We start from the raw sequence: 17,484 nt of genomic DNA on the forward strand, positions 1-17,484 counted from the left end.
CTGTGTTTTATATCCTTTTCCTAATGTGAGATTATTTAATAATATCATTTACAAATTCCCATGTAAAAGCCCACAATATTATAAGGTAAATATTCAAAGAGAAAACCTGAAATGTGCCAGGTTCCCTTAAATGTGTTTTGTCCCAATTAAGAGAAGAATTTTTATTTTCTTGTTTTGATTTCAAAGAGGACTTTTCTTTGGTGTTAGATTGACAGAAATTTAATTTTATTCTTTTTTTTAGTAATTAATGGAGTAGGCATTTAGTATCTACACTGGAAAGTAAAAATGCTTAATCACAGTAACATCATTAGTGCTTTCAAGCATTTAATTTTGATGCTTGACAAAGCACATAGCCATTGATAAGAACAATAAGTGGTGTTGTGCGCAATTGAAGGAAAAAAAGAAAAGCATGAAAACCCCTAAGCTTCAAGTAATTAAATTTAAATATGTTATTTGAATTTAGCTGAGACAATGTACAAACTGTGGGTATATTTTTCAGTCAGTGAAAGACCCCTTGAGTAAACACAAGCCATTTAAATTCAAATCATGGGGAGTGGAAAGTAAACCCTGCTGTGGTTAAGAAGGCATCTTCAATAAAACACTGGGCATTGTGTATCTTTGATATCTGAGTACTCATGTGTTGTAGTTTTATAAAGGGCTGTTTTCACTCATGGATGCCTACATGCCAGAGACTTTATTGCATCTATTTATTTCCTGTTTTTTTTCCTCCCCACCCCCCCTCCTAATTTGGACCAGTAATGAAAAACTGACACTCTGCTTCTGCAATCCTTTAAAGTGCCTCAAAACTGTTACAATTCAGCACTTACTAGCCTTGGGATATGGCTTTATGGCATTTGGGTGAAGTTTTTGTAGTACATCTGTGCTCTTTCCCTCACTGTAGGCCGCATGCTTAGAACCGCAGTAATAAAACTACTAGTAGGTGTTTAATGGCAGGTTATTGAGGAAGTAGATAAAAGAAAATTGCAACATTCACATCAGTAGGGAGTGGGGTTTTTAAGGGAGAGGAACTGCTGAGCTTTGAACTAAGGAAAGTTACACTTGGTGCTTTTGTTCAAGGGGACCCTGTTTTAGACACCAAAATACCTTGTCATTCTTCCCTGTGAAATAGGCTGTTCTGGTGGAATTAGTATTTGGTATATACAGTCTGTGCACATGTGGCAGAAAAAGTTGCTGTTGTAAGCGATGATCATTGAGAAGCAAGTTTTTGCTTAGCCTTCCCTTCCAAATACCAGCAAGTAGGGAGGAGGAAAGTACAAAAAGTGAAAGAAAAAGTGATCACCCACTCTTATCCAAAAATATTATGTGATCTTATTGCAAACATCTTAATCATGTACGTTATTCTTTTCAGTCAAGCTGTCCTCAGTATGTCTTTGGTAGGAATGTGTGTATATCATGAACAGTTAGCCCACGCACATATATGAGAAGATTCTGTCTTTTATTCCGCTTATGATCAAAGCATCATTTTACAACCTGTTACATGTTTATCTTCACATGATCCCTAAGAGGCAGTTTCAAGGCAAAAGAGAGAAGAACAAAGAATGTAAATATTTTTTGCAGAAGCTCACCCTGTGGAGGCTGTGACTGCTGCCTGTATTGCCGTGATGAGCTGGCAGTGGTGATGCACTCTTTGTCCTGAACAATACTGACAGGACTCTTAGGCCCTTTGGGTAGTATATGTCCAAGAGACCCAGACCTGTTGTTTTTACTAGAAGCCCTCTCAGGTCAGCTGATGGATCATGGAAAACAGGGAAATAAATAAACCTAACTCATAGGGCTATTTACAGAACTGAGAGAACTGGTGATGGAGGATTTTATACATGCAGTGGGATAACCGTAGTACTCCCCATGGTTACTGAGCTCAGTTCCTCAAGATCCAGAGGGCTGCAGATCACCATCCTATTGCGTAGACTGTTAGAGGTCTGTGCTGCAGAGATGTCAAATTGCTCCTGGACAGCCTCTTGCAATCATGGTACTTTGATTTGAATTGTGTAGTTGGACTTCAACACTTAGGATTTCTGTATAGCATATGGGGAGACAAGATGTACAATCAAAACAGAAAGCTTCAGAAACAAATTGCTCATGTACAGAATATAGGACAAAAGAAGGGCTTAAAAGTAGGATGAATTTGCATGTAAAGAACAGGAAGGAAAAAATAGGGCCATTCTTAAAATTGTAATCATAAGGAGTAATAAAGGAATAGATGTACAAATCCTCTTTGATCCGTCATATCAAAGGAATGGGTGTACAAATGCTTCTTGCCTCTTGTCCTGGAGGCCAGGAGCAGGTTGTTTATTCCAGTATGGTGTAGTGCGTCAAATCAGCTGTCTATTTTTGAGAGACATGAGAAAGCACTTGTTAAATTATATAAAGCTAAGCATCTTTCACAAGAAACAGTAGTTAATATATATTTTTCTGCTGCAAATAGCCGTTTTACAACACAGAAGAAATCCATTTTCATACAGCATGTATCAGCCCAATATTGAAGGCCTCACCAAATTCCAGTAATGAAATGGAAAACCAAGGAGATTAAAAAAATGGAATAAAAGTGAACTTTCTATCTACAATTCCTGAGGTCAGACCAGCATGTGACAGATTCTCAGTAAAAAGAATTGCCTGTCTGCCCTTTGTGAGGCACCAGTTAACTAAGCAGATTTCTCTCTGGTTGGTTTATCAGTAATGTCGTGTGTGTGTGTGTTTTAGGGTAACAAATGTGTTTTCTAATTTATTTGCTGAGCAATATTCTTACTGCAGAGTGAAAAAAAAAGAAAAAAAGTCTGATCCTCCTTTGAGGAACTGTGAGGTTATTAAGCAGGTTCTCAGTCATGCCACAGATATAACTTGATGGAGCACACCTGGATCCTCCCTGTTGGCTGTTTATAGTCTCCCCTGTCATCCAGTATTTGCCTTTGTATGTGAGAGACAAACAAGGAAAAAAGAGATAAAGGTTCTGGAGGCATTTCTAACAGAGATGCCAAACTGTCAAATAGTAAACTGGGAAACAGCTCCCTGATGCTTTCACATCAAGAGGAGACACCCTTTTGTGACTGTGCGGCGTATACTGGTTATTTTCACTTCCATCAGAACTGTCTGATATGATCAAGTAGGTTTGAGGCTTTCAACATTCAATTTTCCTTTCATTTATTGTGACTGTTTAATTTATTTGTCTTTCTTGCTAGTTTTCAAGGATATATGTTTCAAGGATACTTTTGACTTTCTAACATTTTCATGGATCATCATCCCAAATTTAAGGGTAGGAAAAGGAAACAACAAGAAAGGGAAAGGAGGGGAAAAAGAGCAACATGTCCAGCTTCAGGGGACAAAAGAAGAAATATATTCCATTTAGGAAGACCTCTAATCTCTCGTTATACAGGACAGCTTTGTTAGATAAGATTAAAAATTTCATGAATGTCCCTTTTTATCCCTGGAGACTCCACCATTTACACCAGCTATTGTCAGCATCAAAAGAGCTTGATAACAGCTGGCTAGAGACGTGACCACACAGCAACACAACAGCAAGAAAGGGGCAGCCAGGTTCATAAATCTTCAGAAAACCTGTTCCCCCAGCACAGCCATGAATCTGTTGCTATCACAGTCAAAGGGAGTATGCATTGTCCTCCAGCCAGTCAAAAACCTGAACTTCAGCATTAGCAGGGGCTCTATTGAAACTGTAGGGTGCACAATGAGATGTCTTCCATTATCTTCTTCACTGCAGCCCTTATTACTGCACATGGATACAGTTTAAAAGATCTTTGAGTTTAGCTTGTTGCTAGGTTTTCTCCCAAAATCGCACAGCCCTTACCCTTGGATTCCAGCTTTTCCTATTCATAGTATCAATATAGCACCGCAGGGGACAGGGTCAGATGAAGCCAGTTTGGTACACAATGGACCAATCTCTGATATCTTCTGGCTGGGAAGGAGCTATCAAAGCCAGAATCTAGCTCTTGGGCACTGAGCTTCCCCATTCTCCAGGGACTGCTCACAGACGCGGGCGTAAGCACGGTGAGTTTAGGAAGCGCAAATTGGCTCAGACTCTTGAAATACAAGTTTCCTGGTTTTCATGGGAGGGTCCAAATTCATGTGTATTCAGCTTTATTCTCATCCTACTTAATTCAGTGGCAATATTTTCTCAGCTTTAGAGAAAACCAGATTAGTCCCTCAGGAACTTCAGAGTTCCTGTAAAGCAAACAGCTAACGAAGTAACATTAGTTAATCTTAGGAGGTGGAAGAAGAGAATGACTGTGGACCACAACAAAAGTACAAGTTTATGCACTGTGCCTAACAAAGGGCAAAAATAAGGCAGAATCTTTTAGTAGCTTAGCCTGTTGTGGAGGTTTGTACCTGGGCATCATGAACGTTGCAGTGTTTAGACAACTGTATTATTACTTCAAAACCCACCTGCATAGTATTGCCCAGAATCCAAGAATGGACTTTTATTAACGAGGACTAAATGTGATGCTGTTAGAGAAAAAAGGAAAAGTACTTAATGCTTCTAATCTCCACACCGCACACCCTGCCTCTCCACCCCCCAAGAAAAACAGTTTCTGAATGTGCTCATGTTGTGAAAACTGTGATTGACAGTAAATTTTCCTCATTAAAACTAAATTATTGCTTATAATTTATTTTCATTTTACTTATTTTTTATTCTGGCAGCTCCATCACCAATTGCTTTGATCCAGGCTAAAGAGATAACACGGCACAGTGTTGCCTTGGCTTGGCTGGAACCTGACAGGCCAAATGGAGTCATCCTGGAGTACGAAGTCAAATACTATGAAAAGGTACTGTTCAAAACTGAACAAGCAAGGAGGGTTTTTTTGGGGTTTGGGCAGAGCTTTTAACTTCATTTCCTTGTGGCTTATTTCCAGATAGGATTCCATCATTTGAAACCAAATAGATTCAGTTTGATAAAATCCAATTAAAGATTTCATGCACTTGAATGGTTGCTTGAAAGAGTAAGAATCATAGGCTGTTCCAGCTGTATGGCACGAGTTTATTTTTTTCCTACCTAGGAAATGAGCTTTTGTAGCTAGCATATTTATAATGAGAATCAATAATGTTGTTCAGAAGTGAGACAGTAGCTCATAGAAGTATAACAATGAAATATATAACACAGTAATAATAATAATAATATCTGTTTTCCGATAGCTTCCACTTAGAGTGATAGTGTGGGCTGGATGGCTTTTAGTAAAGAATAAGGAAAGAAAATTACATTCTTCATACTTTCCAAGCTAGAGAGAGATGTTATTCCTGCAAATAACTTCTCAAGTGTGGAACTATGAAAAGAGCTATTTCTTCAAAGGTTTTTTGTAAAAATGAACAGTTACAATTGCCTGCTCTTGTTTGTGTGTGCTGTCTCTCACATGCACATGCATATTTCTGCATTTTTTTAATAATCACTTATTTGCTTACTCATACATACAGAAAAAGTCATCTGATTTTCAGGGAAGCTAGATTATTATATTTTCTGATAAATTTTTCCGGCCAAAAATAGGACAGTTTTTAAGATTGGACTTTTTGAAAGATATTTTCTAAGTCTTTTCTTTCTTGAAATATTTTTATCATTTTTATTTTTTATATGGTTTCTAACTGGTAGGAAACAAAAAAAGTGCCAGCAAGTGTGAGTAAAATGTTGCGTGTTCATCAAGAGGATCCTGTTTGAACTCTTGGCTATTTTCCAAAGGATTTCATTGTGTGATTTCTTAAATAATCAGTGATATATGAGCATCATACCTACCGCCTCATCATCCTTATTTGGCTTGCTCAGAGCTCCATGCAGCATGCAGTGCTAGGGGTGTTGAGCAAGGCTAACAGCAGAAGCCTTTGGGATGTATTTTGAGAATTCCATCATTGTTACTCACCTTCTTTCATCATGACAGTTTTGGCAAGGAAGTGGGGTTCCACAATTCACGTTGCAGTGAGGCATTTTTACTTGATCACCACAGTGTTCTTTTGTTGTTAGGACCAAAATGAGCGCAGCTATCGCATTGTGAAGACAGCCTCCAGGAATACTGACATCAAAGGCTTGAACCCTCTGACTTCATATGTATTTCATGTGCGGGCCAGGACGGCAGCAGGATATGGAGACTTCAGTGGACCATTTGAGTTCACAACTAACACAGGTAATGACATGCCCACTGATTTCTTTTGATTTTCCTTGAACAAAGAATGCATGTGTGACTGAGCTGTGTGTTTGGAGTTCCCAGTTGGTTGCTCGGACTGTGGAGTGTATGTTATGGGAAAATGTTCTTACATGGCCACATGACTGTTAGTGATGCCATGAATCTGACCCAAGACATGTATTAGGTACATTGTGTTCTAGATTCTAGCAATGAAAATACTTCACTATGGCATAAAGAGACACACATGTTTGCACATATTTTTGGAATATCTCATTTGGAGGAGAATAGAACCCTCTTACTCCCTTTTGCAAGTTATTGGCAGATCAGTTAGGTGTTCTACATCAATTCAAATAGTTGAACTTTTCGTTAGGAAGTCATATGAAGACAGTGTTCAAATTATGTTGTCAGTATAGCATTTCACTTTGCTCAAGGAAACATGTAAATTAGCCCTCAAAATGTTTGCATTTTGGTGGCAGGAAGGCAATGTGACCAAGCCTATTTTATTTTGGACATATACGTCTGCCTAAATCAATTTAAGGTCATGCCAGTTAGTGGCAACATCCTTCAGAATGTTAAAAGCTAAATATAATCAATCCAAGGGGAAGATGGTGGACATTTTAAAATAACTTATTCACTTTGTGTCAGCTGGGGAGTGATCATCTTGTCCCACTGAGAGAAAAAAGGAGGAAAGAAAAGTGGAAAGCATTTAGAAAGGCAAAAACCATAGCCATTATACCCTCTGAGCAACACCGAAGGGGAGAAGGAGACTGAGTCCTTTTTTTAGTGAAGTGAAGTTCCCCAAGTCATTATCAAACATCATGTCTTCAGCTCATTAGCACCCTGTTGGAAAATTGTGTCAAATGACTATATAATAAAGGCCTGAAAGTAGATTTGAGTGCTACTCTAAACTGCCTTCACAAGCCAGAAAGCCTCATTGAGCGCTACCTAGGTTGATTTTTTGAGAGTGTCTGACACTAATGCTCCCTTTTCTGTTTCCAGTTCCTTCCCCCATCATTGGCGATGGTACCAATCCCACAGTGCTTCTTGTTTCAGTGGCTGGCAGTGTTGTTCTTGTGGTCATTCTCATTGCAGCCTTTGTCATCAGCAGGAGGTAAGAACTTAAGCTTCTCTAGCCCTCTCTTTCTTTCATGAGGGAGCTTTTTGTCTCCTCCAAACAAAGCTAAATTCTTTGATTAGCATCATAAACAGTACATTTGCATTACAAGCCTTCTCCCATGTAGCTTTGATCTTCTCAACATTAGTACCAAGCAGCATGTGATGTAATAGCAATAGTTCCAGCTCTATTTGCCCTTCAAATGCAAAGCTGGTTCCAATAACTGTCATTGAGTAGCAAGCCAGTTAGAAATTTGTGGTTAGTGTAATCTGAAGTTAAGTTTAATGGCTATGGGTACAGTAGATTTTCTTGGACTGACTCCTGATTGGGGATAAACAATTGCACTGTTGTGAACTAAGCCATCAGATGGCAATTCTTGTGGATTTGGTGTTAGTCTGTATGAGTCTGCATTGGTCTTTTGGGTTAGTCCTTCCAATGTGAGTGGGTATGACTGTAAAACATAAGCTACAGTCATTCAGCATCATACGCAGTAACACAGCAGACTGGATCGATGGTTATTTCACCAGAGCAGGACCGTAATCTTCTGTGTAGTGCTTATTCTCCCAGATTCAACCCAAGCATCAGGAACAATCCTGCGAATGCGAGAATAGTGTATCAGAAACATAATGTGAGTGTTTCTGTCTTTACATTTGTATTTAGTCTCATTTAAAACAATCGGCATGATTTTGCTTCAGTGTAAAAGTGATAAAACTGGTTGTATCATTACTGCATCTGAAGCCTGGTATCTGAGGGATGCACATTTTGTCAGTCTCTGTTGATCAGTTTAATGGTATCAGTCATAAATGTCCACAAATTCCTCTTGATTTGTTCTCTAAATTGTCTTAAAGGGCAGTTAAGTCACTATGATTGTAATATCTGGAAAGTAGGCATGCATTATTATAGCTTTATGTGGGTGTTAAACTCAGAACCTCCATGCTGGCAAGAAGAAAGAAGAGCAGAACACATGAAAGTGTAATGCGGAGAGACAGGTTTATTAAAAGCCATTGCTAACAGAAAATAGCATCACTGAGATTGATGACTTAATCTCCTTTCTGCTTTTATTGATCACTTTATTATTTAAGGCAGGATTGATAGCAGGATACATTGGATTTCTAATTATGAGTCGCCACCTTGGAGAATTGAGCCTGTGGAGCTGCTTTGAGATGATTCCTTTCACTCCTCCCCCTATAAAAAAATGTCACTTCCCAAGGCTGATAAACACAGCTTGGTGATTAGCCCTCAATGGATCACTTTTTAGAAAATGAAATGTCATCCCCTTGCCCTCATATTGATCCTCTTTAGTATCAGCCATAAAGCTGTCAAAGGAAGGGCTGCCTGGAGCCAGGTAGCTGAAAGACTCACTGATGCAGGTGTATGCTCAGCCAGGTCTTCTCACCACTTAGGCTGTCTGTTCAGTTATCTCTGCCCACAAGTGTTCAACTTGGATAAAGACAAGACAAACAGCAGGTGGGCAGTAGGGAACAAAGGCTGGATCAGCCACTGGTAGGAATGGAGATAAAAGTGTCCGGGTGGCCATGGGTTCAGAGATGTCCCATAGCTCTGCACTGGTAGGACTCAGAGGGGCCATGGAATGGGAAAGACATAGCAAGATGAACAGAATACTAGGACAGTGAAACTGCTCTGTGTATACTAATGCATGGTGCCTTTCTAATTAATATCCTTCCTCAATACACAGCTCTGCTATAGCTGGAAGTAGATCTCAATAAACAGAACCTACTTCAATATTCACTATTACTCTTAACGATGTTAACCGCTTTACCAATGTAATTTAGAGGTGTGGGCTTTGGGGATATTTCATGATGTTTTTACCTCAGCAGAAGCTAATGGCAAAATAATTATACTTTGTTCCAAAATGACTTTAGATATGAAAAAGCTTTTCTGTGTATAGAGTCCCTATGAGGAGTTTTTGTAATCTAGCCATGACCTAAAAGTTATATTTGTACAATCAAACCTGTGCGTTGGCCTGCAGACATGGCCCTAATGCATCTGTGAGCCAAATGTGGGAACTGGGCATATGCTGCAGTCACTCGCTTTTGAGCCCTCGGTTATTACTACTAATTTAGCATTACATTTTTCAAGTCATTGCTCAAATCTGAAAATTCATCTTTACAACGGAATTTGTCAAAGCACTTTGCTTTCAGGCACCTCTAGCTGTTTGGTTCTGTCCTGCAACCACAGTGTTTCTGTTAACATGAGAACTAATCTGCCTAAATGTTGGTTTAAATTTACTGAGGTTCAGATGAGCATATCCGTAGAGCAGAGTGCAGGAGGTAGTATGAGTTTGTTTAAACCCTGCCCTGCAGGAACCACTGAGTGAAACTGCAGTATCTCAAATAGAGTTTTAAAGTATCTGAGAAAGTGTAAAACAGAAAGACCCGCTTTCTAAAAGGGCTTGGGGTAGAGTAAGATGGCCCTACAGAATCCTTGGTCATCTAAAAGTTTCTGTTAGGAATTCTTCTAGTTGATAGACTGGCTTGTCTTCTGCTCCATCTACAGCTGCACACATTTGCTCACCTTTGCTGATAGTGCTGGATCTGGTGCTCCACCAGTCTGCTGCCTGAGCACTGCAGCACTCCAACCCCTCTTTTGTTAGAGGAGAAAGGGAGAGCAGTGCTGTGGCGCCAGGTCCGTACTGTTTCACTTCAGTGCCTGCTAACGCCCTCCGTTTCAGCCTCCTCTTCATCACCAGCCCCCACCTGTAAATTTGCCTGTGCCTCTGACCCCCATGGTTTCTGAAAGCTTCTCTGTTCTTTTCCTGAATGCCATCTATTTAATCACCACCACCAAAATCCCTGTAATTACGGGGTTCAAGCCTGCGACAAAGGCTCCCTTCTGCCTCTCAGGTGAGCTGCCCCGAGAGGCAGCTCAAGCCCTGCATGTCCTGTGGTGCGGGGCTCCTGTGCTGCTCTCGGGACAATGGCACTCAGGAGCCTCCTGCCCCCAGCCAAGCAGGAGAGGTCAACAGGTGACACAGGGAGAAGTGGAAGTAGGTAGGTAGTTTGGAAGGTATTATTTAAGCTTAATAAGCTACAATTATATTTGCTCAAACAGTAATCCCTCCGTTTCCCTTTGCTTTTTGCATGTCTTTGGGTTTTAGTGGGGGAAGGTTATTTTTTTATCTGTTGGGTGATTTTACATACAAAAATAAGATGAAAAGCATTTTTCCATACCTAAAATGCATTCATGCAAAGATTGTTTGTGTTTCATGTTCCCCATCTGTGCCTGAACATTAATAAAATTAATTTGGAGGAATCCTGCTTAAAATGCAGATAATTTTTGTTTTGTTTTCTCTTTTTTTCTTTTCTCTGAGAGAAGTTGTATAATACTTGAAACAATCTCTGCAATCCCCTTGGTCCCATATTGCACTGGGTGAGATATGTGCTGCCTCTGCCCTCTTACTCAGTTCAGTAACTGGGAGCAGAACATAGTCCTTTTATTTACCTCAGCACTGTTATACCAGTGCTGTAAGTCCTCAGGCAAATAAATGGTTTAAATTGATGTTTGGATCCAGTGTGGTTTTTAATAATGCTTTTCTTGTGATTTGGAGCCATTTGCGTTTAATTGACTTTCATCAAGAAAAGAAACTCCCAACCATTTATGGTTGGATGTGTACCTGCTCTTTATGTCTGAACACAAGTGCTGTTGATGTTGTTGGGAGCTGTGAGGCTTGGTTCAGAGATCAGGTAACCTTCACATGTCAAACAGGATTTTATTTCCCCCCCCCCCTTCTCTTTCATGGTTAATTTATAGTTTTTATTATTGGCATAGTGTGTTTAACACCCAGCACTGAAAGACTGTGAAGAGCAAGGCTGGGAAATGGCCTTTCAGCTGGCACCGATGGGAAGCTGCCATTCCCTGAAGGCCAGGCACAGGGTGGGAAGTGAGATGCTTTTTGCTAATGGGCACAAAGGTTTTGCTGACAGGAGGGGAATGATGAGACTCAGGAAGATTTGCTGCAAGTGAGGCTCTCAGTCATGTGTTTTCTTCCTGTTATCTGTGAGGTTTTGACCCCTTTTAACTCATATCTGCTGATAGGCCTTTCTCTCACCCACTCCCATTTTCCTCCTCTACCCATTCACCATTTTCAGACTTCTAACCCAGTCTCACCCCAGTGTCCCCGGCAGGCCTGGTCATCTGCTGCCCTACTCCAGGCAGCAGGCTGTACATTTCAGGCAGTGCCAGTCTTGCCTCCTGTGCTCCAGGCTTGGTTTCTCCTTCTGCCTTCCCTCTTCTTCACTCTAGTCCAGACTTTTGCAATTAGCTAGCCTGGGTCTGACATGCTAGGAGACTTGGACTTCCACAGGAACAGGCAAACTGAGGAGTAAGCAACAATAAGTGCTTCTCTTGGGTAATGTCTGTTCTAATGTCTGGTTCTGAACTTCCAGTGAATGATGGGTAAAAGCCCACATCAAAGCTCTACATCTATATACCAGTAGATGCTGGGGAGGCTTAAATTCCGATCCACATTTGGCTGAGCTGACTCTTCAATATCTTCCCTAACAGACTAACTTCTTGTGTTAACTTTTCTTAATACCACTTATCCATTGAAGTTTAAAGCCGAATTAATTAAATACATAACTAGATACAATATCATGTGTGTAGGTGTAGAAATAGTGATCTGTAGAATTAACATACTATACTAGAGGGCTAGTAGAACAGCCCTGCCATGAGGAGTTCTTTGTCCCCCATTCACTTACACAGTGATTAAGAGAATAAATAAAGTCCTTGGGATCTGTGTTTTTTGGTGGTCAGGGTTTTTACTTTTTTTGCTGCCATCCTGATTTTTGAGTTAATAGACTTGTTTCCAGTTTTAGATATGCAGTTAAGTAAGTATGCTGGTATTGGTATTTGCCTGATTGCGTCTGAAAATCAATCTACCAAAACACCTTTGCTGTAGCATTTAAACCCATATATGATAGGGCTAAAAAGAAATTTGGCTCTTTTTTGCACAGAATTGCAGATATACGTTTGAAGAAAAGGTAGCCAAAACACAGGCTTTCTTTTCTTTCTTTAAATGCCGAGATGCAAAATAAATTTGTGTTTCCCTTAATGCTTTGTTGATGCCAATAACACTTAGAGCAGTCTGAAGAGTCTCCTACCCCTCTGGTAAGTGTATGTTGTGTCATGGGCTGTTGTAGGGGAGCTGCTGAGCACAGGTCGTGGCAGGTGCAAATAGCTCAAGTCCCAGCAGGTCAAGAAGACTGAACTTGCCTCAAAGTGAGATACTTGGAACTGTAATGCTCTGTTTTGTTCCGACAGGCGCAGCAAGTACAGTAAGGCTAAGCAAGAGGCAGATGAGGAGAAACATTTGAACCAAGGTAAAAGGCAGTGGTGCTTGGGTTTTTTGATTTGGTTTGTAAAACATGTCTCATGTTCTGATGCTTGTGTAATAAGGGATGATTTTCCTCTTGAGATAACGTTTCTGTTTGCTTGTCTTACAAACATCCTTCTTTAAAAATGCATACTTTAGTAACAGGAAAAATAACAGTATCTGGGTAAAAAGTTTTGAGTGGGCAGACAGGACAAAGGTGCATCAAATTTTTCTCTTGTTCCTTTCCACTGAAAAGCATCTGTTCCTGGCTAGTGATACCTAAGCTAGACTTTTTCCCACAATACTCTGCTAAAGCAGTTTTGGATGGGTTAGAGGCAATCTTGCAGGAAAGGGAATGTGAACATTGCTGGCTTTTTTCCAGGACTGAATCCTACTATTATTTCCATCTCAGTCATCCAGGTATCAAATCTAGGACTGAAATTCAGAATTTCTTGGCTTCCAAAAAGGAAGTGGGATGGGTTTTAGTCTCACAGGTCTGTAGAGAGGCTACTGGCCTGTTAGGGATAGCAGTGATTTGTGAACCTCATTTATTGGCAAAAGCCTCATCCCTTACATCAGTATTAAATATTGATGTAAGGAAATATTAAGTGTTTACATTTTTAAAAAATCACACTGGAGAAAAAATACATTAAGTCCTTCCTTCATCAGTCATTCCTGGCTTACAGTACATTTTTATTGTACACTCTCTTTGCTGTTGTATATCATTAAGGCTTCAGTCTCATATGTTCTGTGTTTAGCAGCATGTAGATCAGTGACTTCAGATAAAACATTTCTGCCTTGCAGGTGTTAGAACATATGTGGATCCTTTTACATATGAGGATCCAAACCAAGCTGTGAGGGAATTTGCCAAAGAAATTGATGCCTCCTGTATAAAGATTGAAAAAGTTATTGGTGTGGGTAAGTGCCAGAAGTTTTGCTTTTTGCTTTTTTCTTTCTTTTTTTTTTTTTTTCTGTAAATATGCATTTAAATTTGCTTTTAGAAAACTTGGGATCCTGTGATTTGTATGACAGTTCACCCAAATGTACTGACATAACAGTTTGACAACACACAAATACGTGTTTCATGTTTATGACCATGGATTCTTGTGCCTTTTTCCTTAAGGAGAATTTGGTGAAGTATGCAGTGGACGTCTCAAAGTACCAGGAAAAAGAGAGATCTGTGTTGCTATCAAGACTCTAAAAGCTGGTTACACTGATAAACAGAGGAGAGACTTCCTGAGTGAAGCCAGTATCATGGGACAATTTGACCACCCCAATATCATCCACTTGGAAGGTGTAGTTACTAAATGTAAGTAGGTCATTTTCATGACAAGGCCAATTTGGAAGTCACTGAGAAATTAAATCTGTGATGGTGTGTGCTGGTTCATTTTTTCTTTTTACCCTCTTTCCTGGGAAATGACAGATGGAACAGATCCACTGATAGCTAATAGGAGGAAATCAGTGCAGGACAAGTCATTAATCTTGTTGTCAGCTATAAATGGGTTTATGGCTTCAACTGATATTCTATCCGTAGGAAGCTTGTATGTGATTTTGTAGGGGGAATTAATACTGCAGGGGTTGCCTTTTTTTTTTTTTTTCTTTTTCCTATGCCAAGCAGGCATCTTTCACATCTTCACTAGGCTGAGCTGATTGTTACAGGATAGGCAAAAGCAGATGGTGAGCAAAGAATTTAAAATGGTTGGGGGAAAAATACCAAAACAAAAATACAGAGTCATATGTTTAAGGTACAAAGCACAGATGTAAGGAGCAAGCCTTTGAAATGAAGTAGGCTGTTTTAGTGTGAAACTTGCTTATTTGTTTTCTCTGAGTTACAGGTGTGATAATTCCACTCTGCAGAATTTACCTGGCCGATCTTTTTGTTTGTTTGGTTGCGGTTTTTTAAGTCTGTTAGCATGCACTGTGCCATGAACCCTGCCTTAGAAAGAGAATGACAGTGCTTGCTGTATGCTCTTGGTAGGCTAGAACTGAAAATACACCTGTGAGACAGACGTGCTTGGGTCTGACTTGATAAGGTGCCACTGCGATAGTGTAGTTATTGTTCCTACTCCATCTGCCCTACGTACCATGTTGACAAAGCCTAGCACTGATGGGAAATCTTAAAAGACCATTTGAATGTAAAGGTTCATGCTCAGGGTAGTGAAGAAAGCAGTCGTCTCATGAGCTGCTGTTTAGAGGGCCTGACCAATCTGGTGGCCTTCTATGATGGGGCTACAGAATTGACGGATAAGGGTAAAGCAGTTGATGTCATCTACCTGGACTTGTGCAAAGCGTTTGACACTGTCCCACACGACATCCTTCTCTCTAAATTGGAGAGATATCAATTTGATGGATGGACCACTCGGTGGATAAAGAACTGGCTGGACGGCCGCACACAAAGAGTTGTGGTCAATGGCTTGATGTCCGGCTGGAGACCGGTAACGAGTGGTGTCCCTCAGGGATCGGTGTTGGGACCAGTCTTGTTTAACATCTTCATCGCTGACATGGACAGTGGGATTGAGTGCGCCCTCAGCAAGTTTGCCGATGACACCAAGCTGTGTGGTCCGCTTGATATGCTGGAGGGAAGGGATGCCATCCAGAGGGACCTTGACACGCTTGTGAGGTGGGCTGATGCCAACCTTATGAAGTTCAACCATGACAAGTGCAAGGTCCTACACCTGGGTCGGAGCAATCCCAGGCACAGCTACAGATTGGGCAAAGAAGAGATTCAGAGCAGCCCTGTGGAGAAGGACTTGGGGGTGCTGGTCAATGAGAAAATAAACATGAGCCGGCTTCAGTGTGCGCTCGCAGCCCAGAAAGCCAACCATATCCTGGGCTGCATCAAAAGGAGTGTGACCAGCAGGTCGAAGGAGGTGATCCTGCCCCTCTACTCTGCTCTTGTGAGACCTCACCTGGAGTATTGTGTGCAGTTCTGGTGTCCTCAACATAAAAAGGACATGGAACTGTTGGAACAAGTCCAGAGGAGGGCCACAAGGATGATCAGGGGACAGGAGCACCTCCCATATGAAGACAGGCTGAGGAAGTTGGGGCTGTTCAGCGTGGAGAAGAGAAGGCTGCGTGGGGACCTAATAGCAGCCTTCCAGTACCTGAAGGGGACCTATAGGGATGCTGGGGAGGGACTCTTCGTCAGGGACTGTAGTGACAGGACAAGGGGTAACGGGTTAAAACTTAAACAGGGGAAGTTTAGATTGGATATAAGGAGGAAATTCTTTCCTGTTAGGGTGGTGAGACTGGAATGGGTTGCCCAGGGAGGTTGTGAGTGCCCCATCCCTGGCAGTGTTCAAGGCCAGGTTGGATGAAGCCTTGTGTGGGATGGTTTAGTGTGAGGTGTCCCTGTCCATGGCAGGGGGGGTTGGAACTAGATGATCTTGAGGTCCTTTCCAACCCTAACTATTCTATGATTCTATGATTCTATGAATTTGTGAAGCTTACATTCTGCAGCTAATGGTATGCATGATAAACGTGAATGGAAGGTATCGATAGTGCGAGGAATTGAAATTAGATGTGGATGCAAAGTTAAAAAGTAAAATACTAGTGTAAAGTATCTCCCATACAGGGTTGTCAAAGCCATGGATACCACTGAAACACCCTGCCCCTCTTGAATGTCACTGGGAGCTGAATGCTTACTCTGTCACTTGTGTTTTTAGAAAACATACCCTTGTTCATTTGACCATCATTTACTGAGGGCTTCCCTCCAAACTGAAATGAAAAGATAATAGTCTGTTTGAATTTTTAAGGTCTGAGTCTTTCTTTCTGTTGCTCTTATTATAAAGGGGGGGTGGTTGTAGTCAGGCCACCATGTTTGCTATAGACTGTAATTTTTCTAGCACCCTTGTAAAAGAAAGACAACAGTGGAATCTTTGTGTTGAAATCCCATTGAGGCCAGAACCCCCTGAGCTATTACAGCTCTAACAGTTATAAATGACTGTATGCATCTGCATAATGCAGTTGTCGCTGAATTAAAATTATTTGAAATTTTCACCAAGGAGATGGTAGCCTGACCCGAGAACATTTCATTGCCTGGCTTGCAGTAAGTGATGCTTCTGCAGCAAGTCATCTTGGTTACCTCAGAGCTGGTGTGTTTGGTAAACAGGGCTACTTAAGAAGACATTTATCTCAATTTCTCCATAGGTTTTCTGAATGCTGTGATAAATGAATGTATTTAATAAACTGAAAATTAAAGTGCGAGATAAATAGTTGTGTGGATTGGAGCTGGGAGAAGCAGCAAAAACTCATTAATACATTATTGGCTGCTAGTCAGGTACTTTAGTAATTGACTCACTGATGGTAACTTCTCTATCCCCCTCCCCTGATAAAGAAGTGCCTGAGTAATGAAATTGCATGTTAATGCACTGAAAGAGTCTCCCTTTCTTCCTTTCTACGTTGACATAGTATCTTTTGATTGAGGGAGGTTAATTAAAACTCATTTAGCTGTATTTGCTCAGTGGAAGGGTTCCGGTCACAGTTGCAAAATGAGGATATATGCAGATTTGGTTGGAGTTTTTCTTTCTGCCAAAGAAGGCCCCCAAATGTGAGTTAAAGGGAGAACGACGTTTTATCACATCCCTTTCCTTAATGGTGCATATACATTCAAGGTTACTAAGCCCTTCATCCAAAGCAGTGTAATTTATGCAATACCATCACTTCTCTGCTGAGCTCATGCAAATCAGAAGGGGTTCAGTTGCCAGACCGGCATTTCACAGGCATACCAGTTTGCATGGGACCAAAACAGTTTTGGTACCAGTTGTGAAGGGAAGGAGAACCAGGAATAGTAAAAGGCCTGTGAAGAGTAAGTTGTGACTGAAAAGGTGAAATAAGTAATGATGAGTGAAATAAGTGATGTATTGCACATGGATGTTGGCCTAAGTAAAATTACGTAAATT

The 17,484-nt window shown here is 40.8% G+C and overlaps 1 protein-coding gene across 1 annotated transcript in view; it reads left to right on the forward strand.

The window, feature by feature from the left end:
- The window catches only part of EPHA4 (EPH receptor A4), a 108,783-nt gene that overhangs the window by 74,963 nt on the left and 16,336 nt on the right, over positions 1 to 17,484 (forward strand). The window contains exons 6-11 of the mRNA XM_065675034.1: positions 4,672 to 4,796; positions 5,978 to 6,137; positions 7,137 to 7,248; positions 12,532 to 12,590; positions 13,388 to 13,501; positions 13,707 to 13,892. Of these exons, the coding sequence (XP_065531106.1) occupies positions 4,672 to 4,796; positions 5,978 to 6,137; positions 7,137 to 7,248; positions 12,532 to 12,590; positions 13,388 to 13,501; positions 13,707 to 13,892 (756 nt within the window). The remainder of the gene's footprint in view (positions 1 to 4,671; positions 4,797 to 5,977; positions 6,138 to 7,136; positions 7,249 to 12,531; positions 12,591 to 13,387; positions 13,502 to 13,706; positions 13,893 to 17,484) is intronic.

Source organism: Lathamus discolor, chromosome 3 (genome assembly GCF_037157495.1).
Source record: "Lathamus discolor isolate bLatDis1 chromosome 3, bLatDis1.hap1, whole genome shotgun sequence".
Classification (NCBI taxonomy): Eukaryota; Metazoa; Chordata; class Aves; order Psittaciformes; family Psittacidae; genus Lathamus; species Lathamus discolor.